Genomic DNA, 14,336 nt, shown 5'->3' with positions numbered 1-14,336 from the left:
ATAGTTAGTACTTTATATAGTTATTATCTTTCCAGCAAAAGCTCGACGATTCCATTCACCGTTTAACTATATTTTAAAACGAACTAAAAGTCAAGAGAACGAACTTACTCAAGGGGAAATAAAAGATCATCAACTGAGAATGTCGTTAAGAGCCAAATAACAGAAAAGTCAATTAATTAAAATAAAATAGTTTTTTTATTTCGCTAAAATAATTAAACAAAACATAATACATATGTACAGTGATTATTGCTTGCACATTCACAAAAAGGAAACAGACAGAAAGTTTTGGTTTTGAGTTCAGATTAATTTAACAAACATTTTTTCATTTTTGCATTGTTTTGTACGTTTAATTTGCGTGTTGACTAACCATAGACGCAGACTATTGTAAATTGAGTAGTAAACGTTTCACATTCATTTAATTTAATGGACACCGATATTGAATGACAATTAATTTGCTGTTTGCGTGGGCTAAGCACATCTATTGACATCGAAAAGCATATATTTATTTCTCTCTGTGTTTTTCTGTGTTCTTCGTGTCTTTATAGATCCTCCGGCTTCCGTTTCCGTTTATTTCCTTTCGCTCAATTAATGCGCTCTCAAAATAACAAAATGTTTTATGCATGTATGGGTAATGTATGTGGGTTTGGGTGTTGGTGAGTTGTTTTTGTTGGACGCGTAAAATATATATATTGTTTATTCACTTAATGAGATCAAGTCATATAGCGCATTATCTCGCGCAGAGCATAGAGTAACTCGGCCTGATTACGGGCTTCCATTATCATTAGATTCACATGAACCTGTTGGCCAGATATCAGATAATAACGATTAACGGATGTATAAAAGAACCACGAAGCTTGGGAAAATTCCTCTTACCTTTTCACTGTCCTGCAGCTCGACCAGCACACTATCATAATCCTTGGTTGTAATACGCTCGGGAAAGCAGCAGGCTGTCTTTATAAACATTTTCAAAGGGCGCACGAGGAGCTAAATGAAGGAAGATTAGATATTTAGAAAATTATTTAGAAATTTAAAAAAGAAAGGAAGCTAGCTTCGGCCAACCGAAGCTTATATATCCTTGATCATCATTATATTAACTTACAAAAACATTCAATTTAGATTTACTTGCGTATATGTAACATACAAGAAAATTGTACCTGCTTTCTTGTTATTTTGGCATTAATTTGCTGATCCTTTCAATGGCAGCTATATAATATAGCCGTCAGATTTTTGTTAAATTTAATTCAAAATTTTGAAATGTCAAAGAAAAGCTATATATCAGAGAAGAAGAGAATTTAATAAAAATCAACAAAATTATACAATTTTTTCCCATTAATTTATATTTAATTTTCCAATTGTTCCTGTGGCAGATGTATGATATAATGACCCGATTTCTTAAATCGAAATTTAATTTGAAATTCAGAATTCGTAGAAACGGACAGACAGACGGACGGACAGACGGACATGCCTAGATCGACTCGTCTAGTTATGCTGATCAAGAATGTATATACTTTATGGCGTCGGAAACGTCTCCTTCACTGCGTTACAAACTTCTGAGTAAAATCATTACACCCTCTTCATATGTATAAAAATTATTGTTTTGAAACCACATATGAAATTCCAAGAGTCCAAGAGTAGGCAGTGAAAAAATTGCATTGTGTGTAGGAATTTTATCGGGTGTTCGCCTTCCAAATATAATGCTGCATACTTTTAGACACCTTAAAAAGTCCGTTTTTTCCAATCCTTGGTGACTTCTGGCACTCTAAAGTATAACTATTTTTCTAAAGCTATATTCCTACCTGATTCACTTCACCATAATCATAGTCATCGTGGCGTATGCCGTAGATGCACTGGATATAGTTCCAAATTGCCCGTCGAAACTTGGATGTGTCCACATTCTTGATGCCGCCCATGGTGCAGTAGGTAAGATTGTAGGCTGCCCGAAATTTGGCGTCCAAAAAGGTTCCCACATCGTTGTACAGCCTGATTTGAAATGAAAATATTTTCTTCAGAGCACTTCACTTGCAAACAGCGTGCCATCACTCACCCATCCACCAGCGAGTAGCCGTGATCCTCCCAGGAGTAGTCCTGAATGCGGAACGTGTTGATGCTTTCGGTTCCACGACGGGCAAAGTCCTGGTAAATGAAATTGGCATCGTCGACATAGTGCGATAAATTGGTTGGCACGGCAACCGTCGCCTCCGGAATTACGGCGGCCAACTCAGCGGTCTGCTGCTCCACCTTCTGGAAGCGGCTGCTCAGCTCGGCCTCGCTGCATTCGTCCTGATTTTGGGACAGGACCTTCATGCGCTCCATCAGCGCCTCCACGCTGATGCCGTGCTGCTGCGGCAGTTGTTGGGCCGTGGCTGTAAGTCAATCAAATTAGGCAGGGATTCGAAAGGGCGAAGAAAGTACTCCCCAATGGGCAAAACAACTGTTCAAGCCCAATCGCACTCAGAGAAATAATTGTATTTATACTCTACATTCGCATTAAGAAGCCGGTTTATTTGCGCTAGCTTACAAACGCATTTGTAAACTTTTACCGATATATTACCTTATCGTATCGAATAACAATTACTTATATCTTCAAGATTTTAATAGAAAAATTGTTTTTAAATCCTAAAATATATTTCCACAACTCCTCCAATTATATAACACAGCGACTACGGTGTACACTTACCCAAATATCCGTTGAGGGCCGTTGCATCGGCCCCGGTAGCATTTCCGGAGTCAGGGGCCGTTCCTCCATTGTTGCCCGCAGCGGTTTGGCTATTGTAATCCGGATTTGCATTGTTCAGCGAGATCTCCATTAGAACGGCTTTTCCTTTCTGCGGGTCTGTCGGCGAGGTGGGGGTGATGGTGATGGTGGTGTGGCTGACGGCGGTTGGGTGGCACAGGACTGAGAGCTCGGGGGGCGCCACCACGGCCGGCGGACTCTTCAATTTGGGACTAGACAATCCGTCCAACTTTTGAGTGAGGCCGCAGGAGAACACAAAGGAGGATAGCGAGTGGAAATGCGAGAGCAGGACCATGGCGTGCACCACCTCCGACAGCGACCAGCTGTTCTTTCCCTTGGTCAGCCGCTAAAAATCATGAACATTTTCAGGACTCCCTTTATCGGTTCTCAAAATGAAATATGAAATACACACCTCGATGTGCTCCTTGCGCAGCAGCCAGGGACGATGGGCTAATATTTTATTGATATCGTATATGGCACGTAGTTTGGGGGGTATGAAGTCCAGGCCGCCCAGCCAGGCGCTGTCTCCTCCCTGGTTGATAAACTCCTTCTCGTACCGCTTCACCAGATACGGGCACTGATGTCGGGCGGCAGCCTGGGGTTTTAATAAAAGAAGCCGGGATAAGAACACTTTTATAATTTCACTCAGGGCTTCAAATTTTAATTATTCGTTATACTAACTTTTTACTTTAAATATATTTTATGAAATATATAGGCATTGCCTCAAGGATATATCTGCCATTGGCATTACAACGAAATTCTTTATTAACATTTTTTATATATATATGTACAAAAACATATTTTGTACGACTTTAGTAGAATTCGGGATTAGTTTAAAGTTTAAACTAAACCTAAAATCAATCTTGTACTATCTTTCAATTACTTGAAAAATCATACCATGATACTATTTATATATTGGACATTAAATTGATATTTTTAGAAAATCGTAATTCTGGATTTCTGCACGATAATCGACTTTGGCTAACCATTTTTTGTGCCGTGAGGGAAGGCGGCTCAGGTAGAATTTTTCTAGGCATTACGTAACTTTTTTTGATCTTCTCACCTAACCTTGGCCCCCAGGCCTCAGCCCCCGCACTTCGAGGTGTGAGTCCGCGTGACCCACAAACGAAAATCCCCCAGGGTGCGGGCCCTGGAACCTGGGAGAGATTGACTCCAACTATGCCACCACCTGAATTTGTGCTAAAAATATGTGGAAACTGATTTTGATCGCGGTGCGTGTGTGTGTGTCTATGTTTGTGACCCAAAACAACAAATATTCGGGCATTCAGAGCAAAAGGCCCATTGTTTGTCTTGCGTTTTGCCTATGTGTTCATTTTGTTTTTTGTATTATTTTGTTGTTTGTCATTAATGAGTCTTGGGCAGGCAGCAGGCAGAATCATGGCATCATGGCATATAGCATGCCCTGACATGCCATCGTAAATCTTAAATAATTTTACATTCGCCGAGGCTCGAATCTAGACAAAGGCAGTGCCAGAATCTGCGCTCCTCTGTCGACGACTCTCGGGTGCACTTTCCCGCACAAGAACAAAAAAACAAAATCATAGCCGAAAAAACATCTCAATCTTTTGTGGAAGGCGTTCGCAATCGTTCCCAATTTGCTGGCATGAGTTAGTGTAATGTGTTTATTATTTACCGAGTCGAATGCGGAATGCCAAAGACCCTCGGCCGATATGTCAACTATAAACAGCAAATATATATGTACTTTTTATGGGGTTTACGATTATTGCACACGCACTGAGGTCATAAATTATATTCCGGCGAACAAGAAGCAAACTAATTTGCTCTGAATACGATTGGAAAACTTGTGAAATAATTGATTAATGCGCTTTATGTATTCCAGCATATAGATCTTTCAATTGCAGCTATTAAACTCGAACATTAAAAGGCATCGGCTGCGCAATGCAACGAGCTAAAATCATAAATCAATTTTAATTACTCATTTATTCTTCAATTTTATTACCGAAAATTAGAATTGAAGATCTTAATTATGATTGTAAATGAGTCAGTCAGTGGGAAAAACAATAAAGTTCCATATAAAAAGAATTTGGAAAACTGCCCATAAGATTTTCTTGAAAATATTAAAAAAGTGAACTATAAATTAATTAAATTGAAATTAAGAAATACGAAATACAAGAAAAATAAATATTTTATATAAATAAATACATAAAAGTAAGAGAAAATATTTCTCAATTCCAGGACGATTTCATTAGCAGTCAAAGGCTTAGTAATTAGAAGATAGTCATTAGCATACGACGTTGCAGATGTAAAGCAACAAGTAGCGTCGATAATATCTAGCTGTCGCTTTGAGTTAGCTCAAAGTTCGTATTAAACGTGACCCTAGGACCAACAACTCCAACCAGTTGGCTCACTGCTAAGGATACAGTATCATATTCATTTGCTGTTGGATGCTTCTGCACCTGGATTTAATTATCCTTAATGGTTTTGATATGCCACTGAGAAGAGACATAGGTATAGAAGGGATGAGGAACAGGCCTGTGGAAGTAGGAGATTTGATCTGCCTGTGCAAGACTTTGATATCAATGGTTGTATTGAGTGGTGCATGTTGGTTTACGGGAATTTAATTGTAAACAGAATGCTGAATCCTGGCCTATCATCCTGCACACAGCATTCAAGGTACGTGCTGTGAATAGGTTTGCTAACAAAAGTTCAGCTGGAACAATACGAATTTCGACAGAGCGCCACTGGCATGTCTATTGAAAGCTGTAGGTTCCCATTCACAGCAGTTTATGCCTTCTATTGGGTCAATCAATGACTATTGTTTTTCGCCCAGCATGCCAACCTGATAAATTCAGAAACATGGAAAAACGAAATTTATTGCAGCCAATTGCAGTTCGTTGTATTTTTTATGCCGGTTTCATCTTTAAACTGATTTGATTTACTCACAATTATGGCCAAATAGTATCTGTAGTCGTTAGGCAGCGGACCATCTCCCTTCATAATAAAGTTCTGGGTGCGCAGAAAGTGATCGTGGAACTGGGGATGGTAGCCGATCACCTGGGTGACCTGATCCAAATCATCCAGTTCATCCATCTCAAGGTCAGATGCTCCCGATTTTATTGCTGCGAAACACTGGAAAATACAATCAAATTTGGTTCAATCGTACGTTTTATATTATTTAAAATTTTTTTTTGTAGCACTGGGCTATTGCTTTAAACTTACACTTGCTCTTTAAAAATAAATTTAAATAAATTTAAGTAATTAAATTAATTTAATTACTTCTCGTGCACAATGAAATCTCTGTAACTTGAAATCCCACACGCAAATAATTAAAATTCAAAAGAAGTTTACAACATATGCGTTGCGTATGCGAGTCGTAGTCCTTGCCAGTTGCCAGAGGAAATAAAGCAAATCATGTGAAACTAAATTCCTCATGCTAATTTAACGTCCTGTTCAGAGCAGAAGTAATAATATAAAAACAAGAATGCGAATGGTATGCATGAGTTGGCTTTTATGCCGTTTACAGGCTTCCCTTTTCACAAAATATGCGAATTTTAGTCCCCGATTCTGTTGGGCATCACGTATACGCCCAGCTGCCATGAACATACAAAGGCTCTGCCTCATTTCGGCTCTCAGCAACAGGCGTCACTAATTGCGTTTGAAAGGGACATTTGAGGTCTCTCATTATTAAATGAGGAATTTAACAAACGATCGATAGCTGGTAGCCATGGTAGCCCAACCCTTTTCCAAATTCTCCAAATGCAGTGCAGCTGCCCAAGATAGCAACTTTGGCTTTTCGAAGCACCGGGTTTTGCTAAGGTGCTTTTAAGTTCTATTCATGAATATTGCCATAGTAGCTTATCACATTGGCAACACAAAATGCAGCAAAAGGCCGACAACAAAAGCTTGCATTTATGGTCCGGTATTTAGTTTGCCGATAACAGCAGCAAAATAGGTTTGAAAGCCAGCACGTCGTATACTTGACGACCACTGCTACACACAAAAAAAAAGTATGTAAAATCAACATAGAAAAAATATTATTAATATTCAAAAATGTTTATGTATTTTGTTCTTTTATTTTTTGGGTCTTTGAATAGTATTTAACAAATAAAATAGTAGAAAAGTTATTTACGACATGTTCATGTTTTTGTTGATTTATTCATTTGGCAAAATAATAGTAACATCTCAATTAATATTGTAGCAAAACTATTTTATTTGTTTGCATTTTTTTTGTCTTTAAAACTGATTTGATAATTGATTGATTGATTTGACTCATAATATTTTGGTTGCGATTTCAAATCCCGCTTGAGATGTTTTTTTTTTTTGAAAGTTGATTTCAAGCCATTAGATTTTTCTCTATGAAAATCATTCTCCGACCTTTGTTATGTTGTTATTTAAGTTCTATTCATGAATATTGCCATTGTAGCTTTTCACACTGGCAATGCGAAATGCAGTGAACTACTATATTTGGGCATTTTCTATTTTTTAAGGGTTGGGACAGTTCTTACTATTTAATAGTTGATTTTACATATAGGGTGTTCAATTGCGTAGCAAACTTTGTAAAGTGTAAAAGTGTAAATCAATTCCAACAACAATTTCTGTACAAAATAGTTTTAAAGGCCTACTTTTGAAAACTATTTTGTATAGAAATTGTTGTTGAAATTGATTTACACTTTTACACTTTACAAAGTTTGCAACGCAATTGAACACCCTAATAGTTTTTTTTTTGTGTATATATATAATTGGTTGTTGGCTAGTCCCAGGCCCGATTTTAAATGCTAATTATGAATATCAGGTTTGGTATTAACCTCAGCTTCCACCCACCCACAAAGCAAACAGCCAAATGGGAGATGAGCGATGAGCTATTGAAATTCAAGGTAGGATGCACCCACGCCTGCGTGTTAATTTCACATTTAATCAGATAACTGAACGATTTACTCCGACCGCTCGTATATCATTAAATTCCCCACTAAATGCCATCACTTTCACATAATTAATTAATTCTAATGTCGGAGATGTGTCTTTTGGTAGCCGCCATTCGGGGCACAACAAATGTCGAACAAGGCATAAACAAGAGTAGCGCCATTAATCAATGTGATTTATGTGCGTATATGCAGATCGAGAAACTAAAACTTTGGAACACTAAATCTTACCAATAAGGCCTCAGATCAGATGGGCAGTTACACTTGCTAATTAGAAGGGCGAGAGACGCCGAGATATGCAAATGGCACTGTGTTGACATTTCCATCATTTTATGTTCTCTTTGGGAATCCATAAATATACAAATTGGCACACTCACACCCACGCAATTGGGGAAACCCGTTTGGAAAATAAAAACTAGTTTCTGTGACATACTATAAAGCACTCGGCCGGCCCGATCCCAGTCTCAAACCCAATCCAGTCCGGCAGCCAGCGGCTTTGAACGGAGCTTAGGCCAAGTTTAATGGGCATGTACACTTATAGTGCATATCCATTTCAGAGCCTATACATATACACACACATACATTTATATACTCGTATGTGGCTTTTCACGGTTTTCTTGCTTTCCACCCCCTTTCTATCTCCACTTCTCTGTCGCCTGCGAAACCTGTTCGTCTGCCATGGCGTATACGTGATAATTGAATCGTGCCTCCCAAGCATGTGGGTGCACTTCCCAAAAGCACTCACTTTGTTAGCTTGTAAGTGTATAACCAATGCACTCTGACCTCAAGAAGTGGTTATGGTCTTTAATTTTGGGAATGTGGTATTATAGTTCATTTAGAACGTAGCTAAATACGTTTTATAAAATAAAATAATAATAAAATACTACTATACTACTATACTACTATACTACTATACAAAATAAACTTGTAAACATTTAAATATTGTTCTTTTGTATAAAACTATTATAAAATTTTTTTGTAATCCCGAATAATAATGTCAAAAAGTATGCGATTTCGAAACTAATTTTTTGGCTTGCACCAGTATTTTAAGCATTATTTTCGGGCAGAAAAATATTGAGACTTCAAAACCAACGGCAAATATGACAGGAAACGGAAACCGTTTGAATAATTAGTCGCAAGTAAAAAAAAACTCGAGTTCCCTGAGAGTGATATGGGGGTGTATTCAGCCCATTGAAAGGCCAAACTGAGGCCACTGGCCCCAATCAATCTGCTGCTGGCCGAAGACTTCCCGCGCCAACTGTTAACGTGCGAGATCATGGAGCGTGGCGATTAAAATCAAAGATAATGTAGAACCGCTGAATGCTAATGCTTCCAGTGGGGTGTGAGAAGTGGGAGGCGGAGGCAGAGATGTGCAAAGTGCTCACTGTACGTACGGTGCGACTGGCAATTTGTATCTGCCGGATGCACGAACAAACGCAACTCTTTACGCTCTTCGGCTTATGTTAATTGCCGGCAATTAATTGCTGTAAGCTAATTTTGATTTCCTCCGCTTTTTGCCAGCGCAAACTAAGCCAAATTAATAAATTAGCATAATTAGCCGCGGGAATAACAATAAATTAACTGTAATTTCAACTCCGCCCCAAATGACTCGGGAAATTCATTGTCTTTTGTGGCTCACAAGCGCGGTGAGTGTCAACACGGCCCCCAAACAGATTAAAACAAAAGCTGGTAAACAGGCAAATAAATTAGCATAAATGCTAGAGTGCCAGTGCCAGCGAGTGAGACAGAAACAGTGCAGAGAAAGAGATAGCGATTGAGAGCTCCAAACAATAAGCAAGTAAACAAGTAAAGTGGAAAAAACGTCAGGTGTTATTGAAATGCAAACTAGAAACGACGAAAGCAAACAAAATCTATGAAAGTGCGCTACGTGAAAAAACAATAAATCCAGAAAAAATGTGCAATAAGAATTTACAGAAAGTACAACTTTTTTGGACGTTTTGTGTTTTTATAATTGATTCCCCCATATCCAGTTCAGCCCTATTACAAATTGGACAAAGGAACCGATCCTAAAGTGCAGAAATAGTTCAGATTCCTTACAGCCGCAATGAGCTTCGGTTTTAATTAACTAATATTTAATATATACATATGTATGCATAAGAGCCCTACTAATTTTAAACGTATATGAATTTACTCTTGATAAGATGCTTTGCCTTGCAAAATGGGTCAAATATTCTACCCCTTGGCGACCAGATTGGAATATAGCCAATAAAGCTTATCACTGCCGTACACCTGAGCATTTTACTCATGTGCTCACTAAGCTATATATTTATACACTCACCCAACGCAAAAAATTAAATTATGAGTAAAAAACCAAGTACTTGGTGGTGTGCGTAGATAAAGAGACTTGTCTAGACGTGATAAACTATTTTTTCTATAGTTCATAACATACACGAGCACTTTTCATATGCATATATATATTTGATTTGAACGTGCGCGCAAGTGTGATATTGTTTTTGCAACTAACTCACATATTTAATGCAGTTCGGGTGGATGGAAAATTATAAATGAAACATCTGGTTACTTATATATTATTTTTTAAATAAATGTAATTAAATATGGAAGAAACCCCCTTAATTATAGAATTTAATAGGTTTTATTCTTATCAGAAAATCACTTTATCAAATCAAAGTTCTTTCCTCTGAGATAACCAGATAACCTTAATTTTATAGGGCTACTTTACTTCCTCAAGAACGCAACAAAAGATATTTTTTGTTTTCCTAACCCACGATAATTCATATTTCAGTCTTCAAGTAAGTGTGCGTGTTTTTCTCGGTCAGAGTGGGTGGTGGTACGTGTTTTTCCAACCTCGGATACCTAAATAAAAAAAAATAAAAGCTGTCTGGCACTCGAAGCGACACTTTGTCTGCTGATAAAGTGCAACAACACGACTGGCAAAAGGCAAACAATCATGACAAAGTGTGGCAAATTAGTAGGTCTACATCTACACCAACGTCTGTGTAATACTATATATGTACATCCGTATGTACGCATTGTCTGCAAATTTTGCCTTTGTATTAATAGACCTATATGGTACAGTACTCTGTCTTCAAAAGATAAGAAACCCCTTCCCACAATGCAAATCGCAGAGTGTTGTGAAGACTGAGGAACGAAGAAATAGTTCAGTTAATATAAGATAAATGGGTTAATGAACTCACCAACACGATTCTAAAAATTCGCCGTTCTTTATAATTAGATACTTAATTATAGAAAATATTTTGTTGACATTTATAAACTTGTGCCAAAGATTTATGCGCAAAATACTTTTTAGCTAACTATAAAATTAGCTTTATATTAAGGAACTGTTAACCTGTTTTGTTTTAATCCAAAATTTCAACAAAATCACTTAGAACTCTCTTACTTCCGCTTTTTAAGCTTAGACAAATCAGGATTACTTGCTGGGAGGCGGGTCATCAAAGTGCACTTCTTAATTTGACTGAGTTTTTTTTTATTGAAATCAAACCGCGTCATTCGCTCAGTCACTCAATCAGTCAATTTTGCCACTCAACCAAAGACGAAAGCCTTTTTGGACTCCTGCCAGAGTGGGAATGGCGCACATCTGTTTATTTTGATATTGCTCTCATGCCACGGTGACTGACTGAGTGACTGGCACCAGCACAACCCACATACACAGCACACACCACCCAAAATAAACGCCCACCCACCCACTTTGCCACCCCCTTTAGCCCACTCCCTCCGCTCCCGCGAACTGTGTATTTTTATACAATTTATATTTTCATTGCGTAAATAAAATTCTTTGCCTGCCACAGATGGCTGATGGCCGCGGGCTGTTTACGTTCTTTGTCATTGAGTATCGGGGAATGATAATTGAAATTATTATTATACTTTGATTCCCCTGCAAATGCAGTGCCTGATTAAAGCGCAATCACAGAAAGAAATGTCATATATTATTAAATTCTTTCATTTCAAATAATTCACAAGTCAAAAAAAAAACAAATTTTTATTAATTTCCTGATAATTTGAGAAAACGAAAACATTTTTAACCCATTGTTCTTCTTCTAATAAATTATTCCTTCACTTTATTTTATTTTGCTCAGTAATTGAATTAATTTCAAGTCGCAATTACTCGACATTTGCATCAATTCAATTTTGCTGATTAGCTGACCCAGTTTGACAATCATGTTCGCAATGAAAATAAAATACCAAAGCCGCCAGCTTTAGTGTTATCTATTTTATAGCTCTGGCTGGGTCCACATCTAAGCATATGAGAAATATAACAAAGAGAGTGGAGAAATACACCATTTTCCATGCCTGCTTATCAAAGTCTTATCGAAAGTTTCGCAAAAATTCCATCGTTTTTTCCGTATTAAAAAGTTAGCAACTAATTTTGGTTACCATGTTGTTAATTTACTATTAACCAATCTGACAGCGCTGCTGATTGTTATTTTTCCCTGCATCATATTCTTTTGTTATCAACATTTTTCCAACAAGAATGCAGACAAACTATGCGTTTTTATACCCGTTACTGATACAGTAAAAGGATATGTTGCATTCATCGGAAAGTTTGTAATAAAACTTTACCCCTCGCATAGCAAGTGGTACCACTGACTTCCGGTAGGCGGCGCTGTCGCCAATTTTAAATTTGGTTAAGGGGTAATATACCTTTTTTTTTTAAAAAAAAAACGAAATTTTTTTTTTGCTGAATCCTAAAGTATATCCCCTAGAGAACATCTCCCCAAATTTTCATACAGATCCGAATAATAGTTCGATAGGAAAACAGCGTTTTGACGCGCTCGACTTCAATAGTTGCAACGTCAACGTAAAACTTTGAATGCGTTTATCTCAAAGTCGTGTTTTTCCAAAAGGGCCTTCGCTGTGACCACGATTGCGCAAGAACTATTTGATCGATCTTCTTCAATTTTTTTTTTAAATTATTCGTAATGATTGTGCCGAGTTCGTGAACGATTCAGTTTTTATGCGCCAATTTTAATTTCGCAGATCAGAATATTTTAATACAATTTTTAGAACTTGAAAAATCAACTTTTTGGAAAAATAGTTACTGTATGCAGAAAAAGGGAAATATTCTTAAAAGTAATCGTTCACGAACTGAAAATAATACTATACTAACTAAAAATTTTTGGTTTTTTGATATCAGTTGACCTGCTGGACTTCCATCGTGGTCACCGCAAGACGCTATAAAAAAAAAAGGGTTCGGAAAGAATTGCCATAACTTCGTAAATTATTCATACTTTTTCAAGAACAAAGGCTTGTTGTTTCGATAAGAACATGTACTATCAATAAATAATAACTTCACTGTCATAAAATAATTGCTACACACCAAAAAAAAATTCAAAGTTCCCTCAATTTTTCGCTCAAAAAAGGTATATAACCCCTTAAGAGTAAGCGTTAGTTCTGCTTTTAAAGTTAGCTAACTGAGTAACGGGTATCTAATAGTCGAGGCATTCGACTATTGCGTTATCTTTTGTTCAAATTGCAAATAATGCACATGCAAATATGGATATGATTTCGCTGTCGAGAAAAATACTCTTGCAGCATCCACATTTTTACGTGCGGTTTTAGGTTTTCCTGTCCGGACAAAAGTTAATTATGCTCTTACGGAAAATATTCTCCTACGCAAATGCAAAATCATATATCACATTTCATTGTAGGTAATTAAAAAATAATTTTGGTTGCCCAGGCACAAACATATTTCATTTCATATGCGTTAATTAATACCTCAGTATGACAGACACAAAATGTAATTTTTCACCTTACCTCTTTTGCCAATGCTTGAATTTAATTTCTTGAAATACAATATGCTGCCAAGCCAATTGCAGATGCACTAATTACAAACTATTTAGGAAATAATAGAATTTATCCTGCAGATACTGAGCTAATGTCCAACAACATGTTGTGACCACATTTGTGTTTACTTCATGTCAAATGCGTAAACAGGCATATAAAATGAAGTGCTTTTTGCAAGTTATGGGTTATAAAAGCCAAGAGAGCGGCAGTGAAAAAAATATGCGAACTGCCTAATCAGCAGAAAAAAAACACGTTGAATCAGTATAAAAAAAATATGCTCGAAAAGAAAATTTTGATTTAACAAAAAAACGTTAATTGGCATGAAGTAAATTAATTTTTAAATGGATTTTTACTTCGTTTTCTATATAAATTTGTATAACTTATAAAATTTAAAAAATATTAAATAAATATATATGGTTCCTGAGAGATTAGAGTGGGTATAAAAACAAAAAAGTGGCTGACTCTGACTGTTTCCCAATTGAAAGACAGAGTGGCATGGACCTTACTTACATCTTGAGAGATTTGTCCCATATCCGCGTAGTAATCAACAGCGTAGTACATGAGTCTGCTGGAGAGTACGGGTCCAAGTTGGATGTGGATGTGAAATCGGATTCGGAGGTCGCCGTCAGTCGTTGCAGCTCCGATCGCAGTAAGAGAATAACCAGTTTTCGCCTGGCTCTTTGTTTATGGAGCCACGAAAGTGGAGCAGCCGCCAAACTGGAAATGCACCAAAGGAGGAGGCTCGTCCGCGGATCGCTGGTTTAAAAGTCCAAACCAGATTTTCTTTTCTCGGCGGTTCAGGGTCTCCCTGTGCAACGAATACAGCTGCTTTTGGTTTCGATTTTGTCAGGGCAATTAAAGTGGATTTTTGGGCGAAAATCAGCTATGGCTTTTCTTCTATATCTTCCCAGTATCCT

General features: G+C 37.4%; 1 protein-coding gene across 2 annotated transcripts; it reads right to left on the bottom strand.

Moving 5' to 3' along the window:
• Positions 1–176: 176 nt before the first annotated feature.
• On the bottom strand, positions 177–14,065 carry Sesn (Sestrin). Of its 2 annotated transcripts, XM_044396055.2 has the most exons (8): positions 13,930–14,065; positions 5,660–5,845; positions 3,147–3,329; positions 2,678–3,080; positions 2,045–2,363; positions 1,797–1,980; positions 874–984; positions 177–797 (listed from the first exon to the last, which is right to left on the bottom strand). In XM_044396055.2, the coding sequence occupies exons 1-8, from the start codon at positions 13,978–13,980 to the stop codon at positions 711–713; spliced, it is 1,524 nt and encodes a 507-aa protein (XP_044251990.1). In that variant the 5' UTR covers positions 13,981–14,065; the 3' UTR covers positions 177–710. The 2 variants fall into 2 exon arrangements, with proteins under 2 accessions (XP_044251990.1, XP_070069237.1); XM_070213136.1 differs by lacking the exons at positions 1,797–1,980; positions 2,045–2,363.
• Between the last annotated feature and the right edge of the window lie 271 nt (positions 14,066–14,336).

This window comes from Drosophila takahashii, chromosome 2R (assembly GCF_030179915.1).
Source record: "Drosophila takahashii strain IR98-3 E-12201 chromosome 2R, DtakHiC1v2, whole genome shotgun sequence".
NCBI classification, from domain to species: domain Eukaryota; kingdom Metazoa; phylum Arthropoda; class Insecta; order Diptera; family Drosophilidae; genus Drosophila; species Drosophila takahashii.
This window is presented reverse-complemented; position numbering and strand designations above follow the sequence as displayed.